Raw genomic sequence first — 19,412 nt, 5'->3', positions numbered from 1 at the left:
TCTGGTCCCCACAGATCAAGAAAGACACGGACAGACTGCAGAGGGTCCAGACAAGGACCATGAAGATGATCAAAGGGCTGGAGAACCTGCCCTATTTGGAAAAGTTGAAGGAGTTAGGTTGGCTCTCCCTGGAGAAGAGAAGGCTCAGAGGGGGACCTCATCACAGTATTCCAGTACTTAAAGGACAGCTACAAAGAGGATGGAGGCTCTCTTCACAGGGAGCCATATGGAGAAGACAACAGGCAACAGGTACAAGTTGCACTGGGAGTGGTTTCATTTGCCTCTGATATCTGAGGACAAGCTGGAATGCAAGGGGGTTTATTTTCCGCCAAATTGCTTTGCCGTTTAACACGACACCTCCCTAAAGGCTTACAAGGGAATGAGGACAAGTTTTCTACTTCAATTAATGTTTAACTATGTTATTATTGTGGAAAATTATGTCCACCATCCCTTTCAAGCATTAGCAATGACAATCAAGAGAAATGTATCTCATTCCAGAGATGATCGCTACACTGCATGTGTGAAAGGCTGTCTCAATATCTAAGAAATTTATAGACCAAGGATGGAGATTAATGGTCATTTTAGACCTTTCTTGGATTAGCACATAGAGCATGGATCACATTCTTACCTATTTTATTTCTAAATTTAACTGTCATCATAAGAGTAGATTCTCCAGATGTCCATCTCAATGACTACTGTATTTGTATACTCTCTCTGTATATGTCTCTAAACATATATATCCATATTTAAATACATATATGTATATAAAAGAATGTCAGGTGTTATCTGCATTTCCAATTTTAGACAGAGCTGTAGCTATATTTAGTATCTTTTTTTTTCAGTTTGAATATACCTTAGCCAAGTGAAGCACCAGACCCAAACTAGCCATTCTAAAATACTGCCGCTTTTTTTGGCATGTTTCCACTTTTTTGTTAATTTCTGTATATTAAGTAAAATGACCTCTCACTTAATTTCAGACTTAATACTCAGAAAAAAGCAACATTTTTGTCAAGAATATCCTCTCACTCAGCTACTATGTCTATAACCTTCACTAAGGAGTCCAGGATAGACTTCACTTTGGCATATCAATGAAAGCCTTTCTGTTCTTTCATCCAAGGAATTTCCACTCTGTTATAAATCCATTATGTGACACAATTGGCAACACAGCGTATTTAGAAATACTCGTGGGATGCCTGACAGTTATCCAAGTTTTATAAGTCTTCTTGCATTTTTGGCTTAATGGATAGGCTTCACGTAGGAACTGCCATTACTGCGCTATAAGAACAGAGTATCTCTAAATTCAGTTGACAATTTTGTAGTCTTATAATAAATGCAGGCTTTAGAAGAGAAAAATATTCTTTGGAGGAAGCTGCCCATATTGGTTTGAGGAAGTGGAAAATATGAGACTACAGCTGTTAAGGACAAGCATGGAAGATCACACACTTGGTAAACTTAACATGCATATAACCTGATTATCATTTAATGAAACTCTTTTTTTTATTTAACATTATATTTTTAAATAAATTCACCTCCTTTTGGAAAGCAGGATGACTATTGAAAAACAGGGAACTTAAATTACTATTCCAGATGAAAAATGAAGTATAGTTCCTCTGCAGGAGAAAAATCAATTCCAGTTATGGCTTTTCTTTTTTTTTTTCCTTCCGAGTATAGCAAGTAAAATTCTACTCTGTTTGTAAAAGCTGTGACCTTCCCAAATGAGAGAATTCAGAGTCAATCTGTGCAAAGAGCCCCTTAATTTTATTAAAATATTCCAGGTATAACTTTATTATGTAAACCTGGAAACATGTATACTCATCATAAAATTGATCAGTGATAATATGAAAAGAATTAACTCTGTCTCTCATTAATGATCCTGTTTCATTCAAGCATTTGTTAAGGCAACTAAGCTTCATTCGTAAATCAAAAATCTCCTATACCTACATATATTCTGTAAATGGTACAGCAACTGTTGTAAAAGACTGAGAAATTATTTTGATGGTTGTCTTTTAAAGGCAATGTAATTTTTAATTCCTTATGAGCCTTATGAGTACAGCAACTGTTGTAAAAGACTGAGAAATTATTTTGATGGTTGTCTTTTAAAGGCAATGTAATTTTTAATTCCTTATGAGCCACAAGCAATACTTTGATCAAGGAGTAATACTGTCAGGAAAAATAATTCTGAGTTTTCAAATTACTCTGATTGTCTTTTGACACTATTTAGTGTCATCTGGAAAACCTGGTCTTAGAAAGAATAAGTTTTCCCACCAAAAGGCATCACCTATCAATATTAGACGCAGGAAACTAACTGGTTACTATTCTGTTGCACGCCACAAGAGCACGCTTGGAGAGAATCCCTCTTGGCATGCAACACATGAGTCCTAAGCACAGCAGGTTCTTTCCAAGATGGCTGTACAAAAATTCATGTATTCTGCCACCAGGAAGACAGCAGTACAAGATATCTTTATGTCTGTTAACACATGGTCTCAGGAATTTTTGTTATAGCTTTGTTTATGAAGCCCCTATCACTTTCCCCGAAAATAGCATCCTCACATCACAAGCTTTACTATAGCATAAAAAGAAGAAAAATGCCCTGATACTTCTGCCATAAAAGATGACCCACAGTATTAATCCAAAAAGTACAAGACAATATGTAAGGCCCAGATTGCTCTATAGCAGACAGCCCTTCCTGGCCCTGCCCAGCGCTCTGGAGCCTGCACCCACCCTGCCCATGGCCCAGGACCCCCTTTCAGCCCCTGATGCCATCAGCTTCTGCCCCAGTGGTGCCACAGCAGGGCCCGTCTCGAGCTTCCACAGCCCTGCCCTACTCAGCCATGGGCCCCGCCAAGCTGGGTCCACCCACGGGCCCACGTCCCAGCCCAGGCTCAGCCTGTCCCAGTCCCCAGAGAGATGCCTAATGGTTGGGACTGGGCCTGCCCTGGTGCCCCCCAGCTGCCCTGCTCCTGGCTGAGGCGGTGACATGGGCCCTGGCTGCCAGGCCCTGCCCTGCTGCCCCAGAGAGTCCCCGTCGCTCCTGGCACCCTGACCCCAGAAAGCAGCGAGCCCATGCTGTGCCCTGACACAAGGAAGTGGTATAGCTACCTATTTTGTAAAGTCTTCCTTAAGAAACAGACTCCAGTGAATTCACCTTTCCAAATCAACTCTGTGACATAGTTTAGCAGCACAGTTTAGTAAGTTCTCAGTAATTAGTTGTACATCTGTGCACCTTGAATGCTTATTTAGAAGACAGATGAATTCACAGAGAGTGAATCAGAAGACAATGGTATTATACAAGATTTAGTAAGAAAGAAATGATACCTGCTGAATTTTACCACTGATGAAATTATGCCTGGAATTCAGTTTCAGTGTCACATTACTGGTTCAGTTTTGAGAACAGCAGATTTCATGTCATGTTTAAATATTCTTCATTAGGCCTTTTCCAGACACAAAATAATTCTTCATTTAAGTCTGACATTCATCATACAAAAGGGATAAATCCACAATACAGCTGTGCTACTCTATCTCCAATGAAATATTTCCAATATAAAAAACTGTCTTTTTCATTTTCCCTGCAAATTAGGAAGGCTTTTAAGCTAAAGCAAGATGACACACTATTTGTATAGAATAAGAAAGTGTTTTGAGTCTTGAGTATTGTTAAATGGAATATTGTTAAATGGATCATTTCATCAGTTCTCTATCCAATGGGTCCAATATTTTTGCCACATATCTCACTTGTCAAAAGCTGATTACCTTTTATAATTTCTTTCTTCCTTATTGCCAATTTAACATACAGCATAGTTACTAGCCCTTATTATAAGATGTTGTAGCTTTTTGTACTGCATCTGGCTGGGGTAGAGTTGATTTCTTTATAGTAGCTGGCGTGGTGTTTTGGATTTGTAACCAAAACAGTGTTGATAACACAGGGATGTTTACTTATTGCTGAGCAGTGCTTACACAGTGTCAAGGCCTCTGCTTCTCAGACCATCCCACCAGTGAGTAGGCTGTGGGTGGGCAAGAAGTTGGGAGGGGACACAGTCAGGACAGATGACCCCAACTGACTAAAGGGATATCCCATACCATATGACGTGATGCTCAGCAGTAAAAGCTGGGGAACCAAAGAGGAAGGGGGGGATGTTGACAGTTATGGCACTTCTCTTCCCAAGCAACCGTTATGCGTGATGGAGCCCTGCTTTCCTGGAGATGGCTGAACACCTGCGGGCAGATGGGAAGCAGTGAATGAATTCCTTATTTTGCTTTGCTTGCACCTGCAGCTTTTGCTTTACCTTTTACATCTGAACCCATGAGTTGTCTCACTTTTACCCTTCTGATTCTCTCCCCCATCCCACTGTGTGGGAGTGAGCAAGTGGCTGGGGGGGCTAAGCTGCCTACTAGGGCTAACCCACAACACAATTTAATATGTAAATTTTGAGCTGCAACTTCAAATTATTTAATTCAATATCCAAATAAATAATACGGGGTTCATTTTTTCAGTTGATCATTCGTTTCTTTACATAATCCAATAGAGATCTATACTTTAAATGTTCGTGAAGTCACCAGAGAGGCAAAATTCCACAAAATGTTTTAGCTACACCAGAATCAGATCAGGCTTGTAACAGAGTTCATGAGTCTGGGATGTTATTTATGATTTAATGCTATATGTGATATCTCTTTCCCTTGGTTTGGTTTATAGAACATGCTTTTTCTATAAAAATTGTCTTATAAAAAAGGATTAAAAATATATATGCCTGATGTATATGTGAAACAACAAATTATATGGTTTGTTATGTCCCAGTTGTAGTAATTTGTTTTGTTCTTCAAGGTCTGGTGAGTTTGGAGGAATACTGAATGCTTCATCTTTTTCCTGAGAAACGGAGACTAACAAGGATAAACTAAGTCAAAGCTATCAAAGGAAGCTCCTTGAATGTCAGTACCAACTTATATCACTATATCCTCTCTATGGGAGGGGTAGGTAAGATAAAAGAAAGAAATTTTTTTTAAAGTATTATCACCTAAATCCCACTAATCAAAGCTAAATATTTTAGTATCATATTTTGTTCTGAAAATCGCTTTTTGAATATGAATATTGACACATTTACAGCTCTTGAAATCTCCTCAAAATAAGAATGTTTCATAATGATATCATGAAAGATGCAATACAAATATACTCCTTGTGTATATGTGTGAACAAACAAAGACATGTTCTCCCACACACCTATATATAGACCTGTATGTTTAAATGAGGCATATCCTCACCTGAAAAGCTCCCAAGACGCGGTGCTGTCATATCTCCACCATCATATATTTCAAGAGAGTCCCAGTTATGTTCAGTGGCAAAGCTGATGACTTGGATCTGTAAAACACCACCACAGAACTTTTTAAACCAACTAGCCATATGTATTTTCAAATGTTCTAGAAACAACAAAATAAAAAGAGATCATGCCCCAAAGAAAATATAAATAAGCAGATTCAATCAGTAACACCTGAGTGAAGAAATGTAAATAAAACATTAACGTTCACTTTTTACATTGTCTTAACTTTTAGAAAATATGACACTAGGTAAGTAAGAAGAATTTTGCACATATGCTGCATGATAATAAATAATTACTCGAAGTGTAAATGAGCGGACAGTCAAGACAGTTGCAGACCTCTCAAGTGCCTCTGTGATATCCTAGCAGATAGAAAGGGTTGGCATTTGCATACCAGATTGAAGGATCAGGACCTGCTTTCAATATTCTACACAGTTAAAAGAAAAAGCAGCTTGTTAACCATTTCTCATTCATACCCCCATGTAAAAATAAAGTAACATAGAATAAAGCTAACCATAGAACAATACTGAGAAAAACAAAGCACAAATATTTCAAGTACCCAAAAAATGATCTTACTGATTGCTATTTTCTGACAATTCTAGAGAAATAAACAATTACTTTTTTAAACTGAACAACAAAGTACTTAATATTCCATGCTTGACAGAATATAGACTTGCCTGAATACCTGATCCCTCAGTCACTATGATTTTCCACACACAATTCAAGCTGTTACCATAGGGTTCAGGGTAACCTGGTGAAAGAATAGTACCTCTCCGCTCAGTAAAGTTCCCACTGCATGGCACTGAAAGAAAGTATTATCATGAATTATTACAAAACCTAAACCACTTCAGAGAACAGAAAAGTAATAATAATTTTACTAAGCTAATTATAATAATTCTCTTTTGTAGCATAAACACATAGGTGTGAAGCAATGATCTGAACTTAGAAAGCAATGTTATCTAAAATACATGAACAATATCAAGCATAAGAACAACCTGCATGAATAAACAATTCAGAAGTGAACTTCAGTTTGAGTGTGTGCAGCCTAGAACAGCCTAGCAGCACAGCCTAATCATGTCTTACCTGAGAGTAACAAAAAACTGTAAAGACACAATACTAAACACAATCATAATTGACAGAAATCATGTGAACTTACCCATGGCCTAAGATAGTTCCAATATTGGATCTAGCTTGTAAAGCAGTGTGGTACATTAAATATTTTTACTGTATATGCAATTGCTTCTTTAAGGTTCAAGAAAACAGAACTAAACTAAACAAAAAACCAGAATACACAGAAAATAGGGCACCTACATTTATTTTTAGAACACACTAATTAATTATAGAGTAAATTCCTGTGAATAACAATGACTTTTGGATATAAATCCAAGGAGGGAGAGAAGAAAACCTTTCAAAATTAAAAAAAAAATAAGATTCAAAGTGCTAAACATTATCCCACTGCAGGTTTGTTGACAGACTGAAGAAAATTAGCTAGGTGTGATAGAAATATACAACAAGTACTGTGTAACAAAACAGGTAAACTCACTTCTGGAGAATTAAATTCTGTCTTGTATTTCAAGCTGTAGATGAGTCATGAAAATACTGAATGTTCAAGAAAATGTGCATCACGTTTGTTCATATAATCTAAGTCATGATATGAAACACTATACTGCCTACCAGCCAGTTGGTACTCAATTACTTTTTCATACGGAATACTGCTCTTTTAAATTGGGCATGACTGATATTAATCGAAGGACAGTGAATATATGTGTTAAATACTATTTTCTGAAACAGTTCCTTAATTCTTATTCAGAGACATGTGTGACAGAACAGATGACTTAAATGTAATTGCTTACCTACACAGCTTGGTACTGTGTCATTCCACTGAGCTAAGGCATTAGGTACAGATTGACATCGGATAGCTTTTGAGCCTTGTAGCAGATAGCCAGGACTACATTCAAATCGAACAACAGAGCCTGCTGAAAACTCAGAACCAATTCTCCTTCCATACCTAGGTTCTGGAACTGAGCTACACTGCGTATCACTTGTGCGTGGAACAGCTGCATAAGGAGAGAAAAAAAAATATGCCATGAATCCAAATGACAGTCATCATCTAAAAAATAAATAGATCACTAAAAATGCTCATTGCTTCTCGTAGGACAGAGGTCAATTGTATTTGTTCCTGTTACTTGTTCTGCTCCTGTATTCTCAAAGAATGGCCTAATGCTTTCATGGCTGTTAGCTGGATTGCAGTTTTGGGCTGTGACCATATACAGTTATATGAGTGCCATGAGAGGATCAGTGGGTATTTCAGCTGCCCTCTTTAATGACAGGATACTATAGTTACCACTTATTTTACTTATTAAATATGAAAGTTTTGACTTCTCTTTAGAAGTTTCTCATTAGAAGCCAAGAAAAATATTATGGTGTAGATAATCAGATATAAACCCAATGTAATAATATACAAATATTTGATTTATCATGTTGGAGAACACTAAGTGATAATAATGATAACAATTATTTTTACCAATAATTAATTTCTGAGAATTCATAAACCTGATGTGATACATGAACAGTTAAAAGACTGTAAGCAACATTTAAAAAGCAAAATAATAAAATGCATTAGAAGCCCATGGGTTTATTTTTCCTTTGGCTTTGTTATTTATAAAGACTTCTTTGTAACAGGCTTTCTTGGTATTGTGCATGTTGTTTGTTTATCAAACTTGTTCATTCTATATTTCATTTTGCAGTTAGCTAGTATATGCCATTTTTTAAAAAAAATATATATTTATAGAAAAAATGATAGAAGTATCATTTGTGTGCAATATCATCTATGTTTTACACTATAATAAAATAAATGTGCATTAAAAATAATCTCATCAAATATAAGCAATTTTTCTGTGTGAGTGGCATGTTCAAAAGTTTTGTTTGATCAGTTTGGTTTCTTCAAGAATTAGTTTCAGCGGATCATTGCATCTACATATGAATAAGTAACACCATGAGAATTGCCTGCCATTTGGTCTGCCATTTAGAACGACAGAATGGCACAGAAAAAAGAAAGGGGGTGTTTAGACTATTCCTGGCAAATTTTTGAACATTATGTTTCTGGCTTACTAACCTATTTTAAGAATAGTGTAAACAGAATCACAGTTATATTTAATTTTATTTTACATCCTTATGTTTAATTTTCTTTGCTGGCCTGTAACAGTAAAGAGCAATATTCCCATCTATTCATGTGCACACCTGTACACGCATACACACACAAACACAGACACCTCACTTGTTCAGTTACCCTGGTTGCTAAGTAAAAGACAAGGTGTGTGGAGCCTATGTATACTTATTTTCATATTGATAGCTTTATGCATTTCTTATTTCTTATACCATCATTTGCTCTATTCAAAATCATAATTATTTAAGTGCAGTAGTTTTAAGTACTGGTAAGTGCTCTTGAAGTTAACATTTGTTGACAAGATGGATACAGAACACTAACTGAAATCAATCCTATTTTAAATCTAGCATGAAATATGCAACACATTTTAGCAGAACATTGGAAGTTCTCATTTATGATTACAGTAACATTATGTTCTACCAGTTTTCTGTATTGCTACTGAGAATAACAGTTAAGTTTATGCAAGTAAGCAATAGCAGTACAATACATGCTCTTTTTATTAATATGCAGTGACAAGGTCGTAAAGATACAGTAACACATAATTTTTTCTAAATCACTAGGTTAGATGGTTGCAGAAGATTTTAGCCTTGAAAGCTTAAGAAAGTTATAAAATGCATCCAAGATTGAAAGAATTGTTCAGAGGTAAACTAACATACTCCTGGAATGATAACTACACAACACGGCAAAACAAAAGCAAAAAAATTTTTCAAGTTTTTAAAATGGTTAAATACTTTACATAGTATAAACAAAACATTTCCTTTTAGTGAATTTAATATACCTGCCTTTGTTTAAATAAACGAGATTTTTTTGATTAAGTTTTCAAAAGGACCTCAGTATCACCCAGTTGCTCTGTGAAACTTGTTCATGCATACAGTTCTAACCATGGCAGGAAATTGTTCTGCTCTTGTTGAAGGATAGTGAAGAAACTGTAGTTCAAGGGTTTCACAGTCACAGTTCTTCCTGATCGTAACCTACAGACCAGATGCAGTCTGCCACGTCAATTCAACTGACCTAGCCTGCTCTTTTTTGTTCTCTTTTATTGGGACTAATAGCTTTTTCTCTATCAAATGCTCTACTATACAAGCACAATTTTATTCAAACCTTGCTTTTATTGTTTAATGACTTTACAACTGACTAGGTGATGATGGTTGCTCACACATCCAGACACATGTCTGTCATATGCCTAGAACTACAGCTTCTGCTGTATGATTAGGCATTAATCCATGCCTTGGTCAGGACTACTTGATCAAATGTGAGTATCACAATCATGTGATAGCAAAAGGTTCAATATATTGTTGTGGACAAACCAGTTTTGACTCAGGGATTTTATACCTAATTATGTTTAATTTCATTTATTACCAATTAACACAAACCTCTGATGACTGATTCAGGAGTTAAGAAGAAAGAGGACACAAACAATCAAACAATCACTTAAGTAAACAGCTTTCCTTCCCTCTCCACAGGCTCAACTTCCTTGCATCCATCTTAATTCCACTGGTGAGGTGAGAGGCAGCACAGGAGGTTGGGGTCATACGTTCTCTTTTTACTTCTTTTTTTTTCCTCTGCTGTACTTAGTATTTTACTCATTTTCTCTCCTGCTTTTTGCTTCTTCAAGTTTTCATGTCACTCTGTTGCTTAGTGTTTGTGCTACAGCATGAGTCATCCATGGGCTGCAGTTGCTCAGAGACATCCCCCTGCCACAGATTAGGTCTTTCACAGGGTGCCAACCCCTCCGTGTTCTCACTCCAGCATGGGTTACCCACAGACCACAGTCCCTTTAGAAGTGCTGCCCCTTTGGCATGGAGGACCTCTTTCCAAGAGTGTGTCTCCAACAGTCCCTCCAGCAGCATCTCCAGCAGCATGTTCCCGGAAGCATCTCTGCCCCAAAGCAGTTGTCACTTTCTTAAATATCGTTGAGCAGAGGCACTACATGCTTCTCTGGCTGGTGGAAGTTTTGGCATGTGAGAGGTTCTTTATACCAGCTTCAGAGGAAGCTGTTTGTGAGTGGCATATGGTAGCTCTGACCTCCTCCCACACAGGTCACCACTACAGCCCCCTGCTAAATAAACTTTTAGCTGTACATGTATCTAAACTTTACCTGTCTTTCTAAAAGCCTATATGAACTGACTGAAAATTTCAGCATCACGCCTGCAGTATTTTTCATTCACTGTGTGGAAGAAACTCTTGCCCAGCCTTTTATGGGAATACTACCTTTCTCTATTTATTTTTTCACCCACTTCCTCAAAAGGGACAAAGTTTCAGAAGAAAATCGTTGCTCAGATTCTTTAACCCTCACCTGGAGTCCACATCTGGAGAATCCCTACGACAGCTGTGCAAAGGTAAAGGACCCTTTTTGAGAATCAGATCAAAGAATATCCTCTATTTGTCAGTAATCACAGCTGGCAATTTGCATACATGCATTTGTAATCCAAACATTTTTTTTATGTAGCTAGCATTTTCAGCACCTCTCAACAAAGGATGTCAAATCATCTGGTTTCATTATAATATTGCCTTAGGAAAGTTATTTTTCAGTGAGCCAGCTATATCTGCCATTAAAGCAAATGTAGGGACAGTTTACTAACAGTCTTAAATTAGCTCATGTAGCAGAAGTACTGCTATGTGCTTCCTTCCTTTTCAGACTGACAGTCATTTTACTATGGCAGCCACAAACATCCATGGCTGGAGTTGTGTCAGATTACTCTATATTGTCATCAGGAAACACTCAATGCCACGTTAAAACTGACATTTTGCTCAGTTTTTCAAAGGTTTTACTAATACTTTATTAATGGTTACAGTGAGATAAGAAACGCCAAAGATGCACAAATAAACCGTGCCATTCACTATAAGAGGCACCATTTTTCTAATTTTTTTCATTTTTCTAATGCTTTTTTTTTCCCTGTTTTAAGAACTGCCTTAAGAATAAATGTAGTGCAAGCCAGACATAACAACAAAGTGAGGTACTCTCATACTGCTTAAAATGGAATTTGTGTTTAAGAAATCCATGGCAAAATGCAGTAGTTTCAAACATCTATAAGATGTGTTGTAAACCAGGATATAATGTGTCATGGTAACACATAGGGAAAATAATACTTAGTTCTGTTCTCTAATTACACTCAGTGGCTATTTATTTCATTCTTGTTGAAGATTAGATCAACTTAATTGTTAAAGTCACATTCCTCTTTTATTCTTGTTCCCCTTTGCCTTTCTTCCACAGTCCTTCCTCATCCTAGTATGCTAACTTTCTTGATAGTCTTCTTTAAAATCTCATTTGATGTCATACACTAATTCATGTATTTGTATGGCAGAGAAAGTAAAGGAAGACAAGCATTAAAACCCCATAAATTTTTGTGTGGTAGAAAGGTCATTAGTTTGCTTTTTAGTGAAATAATTCTCTGTACTGCTGCAGTCTCAGCTATATAAAAATATATGCTACTGTTTCTTAGGTGATGTCATAGCAGGAAAACAAACATAAGATAAACATGAAAAAAAATGTAATTCCCCGTCTTCTTAAATGTGATTGTTCCTAGCATATTTCAACATACCTGACCCTAACGTTCTGAAAGACTGGATATTCATTGTCTGATATTACAGATATCCTTCACCTATTGTATGAAATACAAGGAAATGTGGTTGTCTGGGAAAAAGAAATGAAGGCACAGATGATATACGCAGCTAAAAAGAAGTTTTTGAGAAAGTGGCATTGCAAAAGCCATTATATCTGAATCAAAAACTACAAAACGCATCTGTTCCTTGCTCAAACCAGAATGTGAAATAATGCAAGCAATAACTTTTTTCCCCTCTAGCCTTCCTCCTAGTTTTTGTCTATAGCGTTGTCAACCCAGACTTCTCAAGCTGTATCACAGAGACATTCCATTTTCTATAGTAATTATCCTCCATCTTTTAGTAAGTGTTTCATACTGCTGTGAAACAAAATTGAAATCATCCCAGTGGAAAAGTGAACAGGGAAGAAGGTCAACCTGGAATAGAGGGCAATAAATAAAATTATTGACTTTGCAGACCAGACTACTGTGTTTAATGTGAGAGTGCATGTTATTCACTGGAGTATTTAGACGGCTAGCAAGCAGGCAGTTGTTGGAAATATGATCACATCCTTCAAAAGAAGAGAGAAAAATCTCAGAATGATAGAGCTTATTAAATACCACTAACTCATTAACCAATATATGTATACATACATGTGTGTATTAAAAAAAGGTCTTAAGATATATTTTAAAATATATTAAAAAAACTGGATATTCAAATAGTTTCATGATTCTCTTGAGACAAATAATGTGACTTATTTTCTGTTGCTGCAGAAAACACTTCTCATTTGTTAAAATCTATTTCTTACAGTCACTAAAAAGTAAGTGTAGTCCAAACAAATGTCTGAAATGAGGCATATTATTGTGTTCACCTGGAGACTTTACTGTTCAACAGCAGTGTGTGTGTGTGTATAGGCATACAGCTAATAGAATTGAGGCTTTGTATCACTATAAATTGTTTAAAAGCAGCAAAAGATAACTAAACACTTTAGGCATATGAAAACCAAATAGAATAAGACAGAAAGGTGTCATTCATATGCAAATGGCTGATAAGAACTCAAACGCTGAAAGCTGTTTTCTAATTCCAGAAGTTTATATTCCCTCTTTTTTCCAATTAATTGTGCATGATAAATTTAAACACAGATGATGCTTTTGATGTGTAAAAAGGGCAGGTACTGATATCTTGAGCTATATCCAAAGTAGAGTGTGCATCATGGTGATATCTTTCTTTAAACACAGAAGTAAGAAGGGTTAAAAACATCATCCAGAAGAAGTTTGAACAGTCCCAACAAGCTGCTTACAACTATGGAAATATTCTTGAGGTGAGACAGTTCTTTCCATTAACTTGCTGTGTCAAACCATGACTGTGCGCCAATATAAAAAAAAACCACCCACATTTTTTTTTAAAAAAAGAAGCTTGGTAATATTATTTAAAACTATCCAAACCTACTTTTATACTTCAATTTAGTAAAGCTGAAAAGCTAGTGCATAACAAGCCACAGCATTCAATGACTGTCTCATTAAGCTTATTGGGTGTGTATGCAATACATCTTGTGAAATGCACAGACTTCATTTGTTGCCTGTACAGGCAATGGACTTGTAAGCACTGCTCCAGGTGTCACCAGACTGCAGATACATGGATCAAATTAGTGTACTAAGCTGCCTAGAAGCATGCTACAGACTTGGGCATGCTGTCTCATTCTTGCATTACAACTGCAGTGTGCTGACAGGCCCGTAATACCTCCTCAAATTCAGCTGGGTCAGGAAGAGACCTGCAAGTCTTATATCTGCCACCCACCCTTCAATACTGAAACTGCCTTATGGTCTCTGCCATATCAATTTTCCCTCCAAGCTCTCCAAGAAGATAGAATTTCTTAGCAGACTGAACAAAAGCTCTTGAAACATCAACTGGGAGTACTGATCAATACTAATACAATTAAGTAAACTCCCCAAAAACCTTGAGCTGAGCTACAGATATTCATGAGGTAAGATTGAAATTGTCTTTGGTATTTTTACCCTCTCTTTATAGTATTGCACTGAGGAATAATGTGTGATGCAGAATCCAAGCTAACTTCAGTCAAACTAAACTCTGAAACTGTAGGTGGCAAAAACATGTTGAAGCACAGCTATATTGTTTCGACAACATTATGCTGCCTATACATATCCAGAACTGAGATTTTCATAAGTACTTGAAAATATTTTCTTTATTTTTCTTTTCTTTTTCTTTATATCTTCAGAAAGCTGAAATGAACAGTACTTCTATGGATAAAGACTTTAGGCGAATATAAGATTCTCCTAACAGCTCTTATGCTGTACTCACTTGTTAAGTGAGTAACTGTCAGTATAGAACAAATCCCAAAATATATTTTTCTATTGTTTTTGTTAGAAAATGATCACTATTTCATACAGCAACTGTAATTGGATGGGGGAAAAATTAAGTATAAAATAAATGTTAAGTATACAATTAAGTATAAAAGTATAAAATCTTTCATTTTGTTTTAATATCTGTTTCAGGTAACTGGATATTTGTTCACTAGAAACACAAGACCTATTTTCTGTGTCATTATAATGACTGAATATAAATCAGAAATTGTTGGAATGTTGATATTGTGTAACAAATCTACTGATTTTATTTTTATTGATTTATTGAATTCCAAAATGAAGCTAGCAATTCTGGGTGGATTTCCAGTGCCCATTGCAAATGCTATCCAGTGGCATGTTTGCACTTTCATCTCAGGGAAATCTGGCTTTTAGCAGAGATCAAATATGTGCCTCCTCTAATCCATAGCAGTCTAGCAACTTACATCCAACTCAATACAAAATAAAGATGTATATCTCCTTTTGTTCAAAACTGAATATAATATTCACTGTGTCTAGAAAACAAGTTCTATGGTCTTGTCCCTACTCATTTTAGTCAAGAAAAACACTGGCTAGATTTAATAGATATTCTATCAGGTAACTAAATTAAGTAGCCATAACCTGGCCAGCTCCTCACAGAGAAGAGCTGCTTGTGCATGTGGATATAGATGCCAGCTTGGGCTGCAAGGATCGCAAGAAGATGAAGTTGAGGAACTGTCTGAAGATTGGAATTAAGGTGAGCAGACTTTGGCCTATTCATGAAGTTGGTACACAGACTCTCCTAAGGAATAGGCGTGAAATGGAAGGATACTGGTGAGTTTTTTGAGAGAGATTTGAGAGCCTTGGAACAAATTATCCCATTGTGCAGGAAGACTGGGAATTTGGGCAGAAAGCCTGTAGGGCTAGACCAGGAGCTTTTCAAACAATTTAAATACGAAAAGGGAACATACCACAAGTGGAGGCAAGGACAGGTAATAAATCAGGAGTATGACAGCATTGCTCAGGCACTTAGAAACAAAAATCAGGAAAGTCCAAGTCTAGCTGGAGTGAAAACTAGCAAAGGACATTAGGGGAACAGTCTACAGGTATGTTAATTAAAAAGGGAATTTTAAAATATATGTGGGTATGTTGAGGTATTGGGGAGATATGGGGTGTGGACAACCTAATGACAAATGATGTAGAAAATATTTAAATATTAAATGCCTTTTTCACCTTGCCTTCACAGTCCTCCCATGTACTTCTATAGTCTGAGGAGGACATGAACACTCAGGAGTAAGGGAGCCACAGACTACAGGCTACTGAGAGAGGCTGGACATATCCAAGTCCATGGGGACATATAGGATGCACCAGAGACAACTGCCGTTATGAAGCCAGTCTGCCATCAGGAGAAGTCCCTGATGGCTGGAAAAAGGTTAAGACTACACCCATATTTAAAGAAATACTTTAAGACCTAAGAAGAATTCAAAATAATACACTGTGTGAGACTGGCACTAATGTCTTCCACCAAAAGGAGACATGTTTACCTTGGTAAACAAAGTGGAACCCCCTGGCTGATGCCCCACTCTTAGCACTGAATCGCAGAAGAATTTGATTAGATGTAGCCAAAGGCAATGTCTCTCCTACAAATGAAAACAGAAAATCAATTAAATATGCAAAACAGAAACAACAGTTACAACTCTTCAGTACATAATCAAATATACTGTTAAAATACACAGGTTTTTGTTTTCCTCTACAGTTAAAGAAAATGTAAATAACAGTGTATAAAATTAAATTTGCCATTGGAGGTTTGAAAACTCGTCAGAATAAAAAGACTTCATGATTCAACAACTTAAACTTTCTGACATTTACTGCAGCTGTTGCAACTAGAGCTCCAGTAAGTGCCCAGGTGGCCAAGAAGGCCAACGGCATCCTGGCCTATATCAGAAACAGTGTGGCCAGCAAGCGGAGGGAAGTGATAGTGCCCCTGTACTTGGCACTGGTGAGGCTGCACCTCGAATACTGTGTTCAGTTTGGGGCCCCTCACTACAAGAAGAACACTGAGGTGCTGGAGGGTGTCCAGAGAAGGGCGACAAAGCTGGTGAGGGGTCTGGAGCGCAAGTCTTATGAGGAGCAGCTGAGGGAACTGGGGTTGTTCGGCCTGGAGAAGAGGAGGCTGAGGGGAGACCTTATCACTCTCTACAACTGAAATGGGGTTGTGGTGAGGTGGGTGTTCGTCTTTTCTCCCATGTAACTAGCAACAGGAGAAGAGGAAATGGCCTCAAGTTGCACCAGGGGAGGTTTAGACTGGATATCAGGAAAAATTTCTTTACGGAGAGAGTGGTGAAGCTTTGGACCAGGCTGCCCAGGGAGGTGGTGGAGTCAGCCTCCCTGGAGGTGTTCAAGGAATGTGTGGACGTGGCATTGTGGGAGATGGTTTAATGGGCATGGTGGTGTTGGGTTGATGGTTGGACTTGATGATCTTACAGGTCTTTCCAACCTTAATGATTCTGTGTGATTCTGTGTGTGATACTTGTCTGGGGAACCCTACAGTCATTTGGAGACAAAATTTTTGGTTAACTTTTTTCTGTGACTGACAGCTTTACCTTGCCTTGCATAACACATTAAACAATTAAAAGTATTTGAAAAATGCCACAGGGGATCTTCATGTGATGTTTACCGTTTCAAAACTAAAACTGAAATGAGAAAGAACAGATCCATGACTCGTTTCATGTAGTTGCTTCAATAAAATATATAGTCACAGATGAACTATATTACATTATTAACTTTCTAATAGCATTTCAAATTTTATATATTGACTTGAGGATTAATAAAGATGTTTAATGTACTTTACCTCCTTTCCTGAGATATCTATCTACAGTCATGATAGAAGTTCAGTAATGAATCACTACAGACAAAATTACAGGACTTTCACACTGCAAGGATGCCACTCTGTATGACAACTGGTTTTATTCTCATTGGATTATATCAACCAATATTTTAGGAAATTCTACTGAAATTAATGATAATGCACTAATTTAAGATATCTTAGATGACAGGATAAATAGATTTTATAATTCTTTCACTTATATTAGTTTTATGTTATTGTAACTAGTGATTCCATGTAACAGAATCGTATCCTAAACCAATGTAAATCAGATATGTCACAAGTAATAAGTAAAAAACACAAGTTTAAATTCCCTTCAATTATTTTCAAATATCTGGTATGAAAAGAGAAATTAGTTTCAACTTTTTTATATGTTTGATGCAGTAAAATTGGGTGCTTAAATTAATTGTCTCTTAAATTTAAACATTAAAAAGCAAATATTTTGTTTTGTCGCTGAACTGTTGCCAGTAATTAAACAAATTTTAAAATTAATTTGTGAACTCTTATTATGACACAAATAGCTAGGATTTCCCAGAGGAAAATGATGAGTTGAATTTTTCAAATAATAAAATATTTTCTATAAATCAAATAGATATGTTACATTCTTTTAATACCAAGTATTTCTCCAGTTATTCAAACTGAAAACCAAGAAGCCATGAAAAGCCCTGGATTGCAAAAATCTTAAACTCACATACAAATTCTCCTAAATACTAGGAGTATATGACAAAACACTTTCATAGCTGCAGAAAGATATTTGTGTATTATCCACTTAAGATGAACATAGTCATTATATATGCATACATTGGAAATTCTGGCCATGCTGAAATCCACATAAGTTTAATTATGATTCACAGGGTCAACATTTTGCTATAGTTACCTGAATGCAACAGCTGGCCTGCTTTTAGTCTAAGTGCATGTTTGCATACAGATAATTGCATTTTGTGAATACAAGTAATTTGTGTTTAAATTAGACATTCAGAAAATGTAGATGTGTAATTCACAGAGTTAAGGGGCAGAGAAGATAATTATACTATCCAATCTGCCCTCTTACATAAAGATCTGAGAATTTCATTCAATTATTTCTGCACTCATCCCAGTGATCAGTTCTTGCCTCAACCATATGTTTCAGAAGAATGTCTTGATTCAGAGATTTAGAAAGGTCTTCCATTTCTTCTGGTATCCTGTCCAATTACTTCATTATTATATTTCCAAAGGAAATTCATAACATTCTCCTGATTTATTTATTCCATACGTAGCTGTTAAAGAAATTTAAACTTTATGACTTACCTGAATGGGATCCAGACAGTGAACTAAGAAGTCTAGCCTGAGAGTTTTCTCCATCAAATAATTCTGCCACATCATTCAAAGCTGTCTGAAAATAGGCAAATTGCCCAAATACAACTACATTTCAAAACAAAAAAAGAAAGAAAAAGAGAGTGAAAAAAAACAAAAAAAGGGAAGTTAAAACAAGAACCTAGTCTTTAAAAACAAATTTAATGGGATATTTTTGCTTGTCCTAGTTACTAGTTATGGAATAATTGCTGGAGGTTACTTAGGAATTAAATTTACATTCACATTTTAAGGAAAGGTACAGCATTGAAGATATCTTCAGGGTGGAGTGTGGCAGATATGCAAGGAATCTATCCTGCAGGAGTTCCCTAGGCAACCTTAGATGTTGGCAACGCCAGGGGAACTTCGTGTGCTGAATCTAAGAGAAACTGCATGGAGGGTAGTGTGCACTGAAGACACCATGGCCAGGCTTTGTGGTAAGACAGGAACTGGAAGGTACTATGGAACTGACAAGCTGCATATTTACTACCCTGAGCTGCATATTTACCACCCTGAGATGCATATTTACCACCCTGAGCCAACAGTCTGTCATTTTTTGACAAAATACTATCCTTTGGGTGAACTTTGCTCATTATAATCTCATTATAATAGCAAAAAACACACCTCCATCCCAAAGCTACCCACCTCCAAGGTGCGACCACCCCTCACTGAGCTTGCGCTCTGGATTTTTCTTAGTCTATACCTTTAAAAGCAGAACAAGAAACTTTTACACCAATTACAATAGAGATATGTATGACTAGAGTCACTCAAGCTCCACCTGTTAAGGACAAATAATATAAAAATGGCTTAAGAGAGGAGGCATGTCCGGGAAGATACCATCGCACACCACCTCT

General features: G+C 36.7%; 1 protein-coding gene across 1 annotated transcript in view; it reads right to left on the bottom strand.

The window, feature by feature from the left end:
- Window positions 1-19,412, bottom strand: part of CSMD1 (CUB and Sushi multiple domains 1) — a 1,256,706-nt gene that overhangs the window by 183,876 nt on the left and 1,053,418 nt on the right. The window contains exons 32-36 of the mRNA XM_059835885.1: window positions 18,517-18,630; window positions 15,890-15,985; window positions 7,157-7,360; window positions 5,981-6,105; window positions 5,251-5,347 (exon numbers count right to left, since the gene is read on the bottom strand). Of these exons, the coding sequence (XP_059691868.1) occupies window positions 5,251-5,347; window positions 5,981-6,105; window positions 7,157-7,360; window positions 15,890-15,985; window positions 18,517-18,630 (636 nt within the window). The remainder of the gene's footprint in view (window positions 1-5,250; window positions 5,348-5,980; window positions 6,106-7,156; window positions 7,361-15,889; window positions 15,986-18,516; window positions 18,631-19,412) is intronic.

Source organism: Gavia stellata, chromosome 2 (genome assembly GCF_030936135.1).
Source record: "Gavia stellata isolate bGavSte3 chromosome 2, bGavSte3.hap2, whole genome shotgun sequence".
NCBI lineage: Eukaryota > Metazoa > Chordata > Aves > Gaviiformes > Gaviidae > Gavia > Gavia stellata.
The sequence above is the reverse complement of the archived record's forward strand: the minus strand, read 5'-3'. Positions and strand labels throughout refer to the sequence as shown.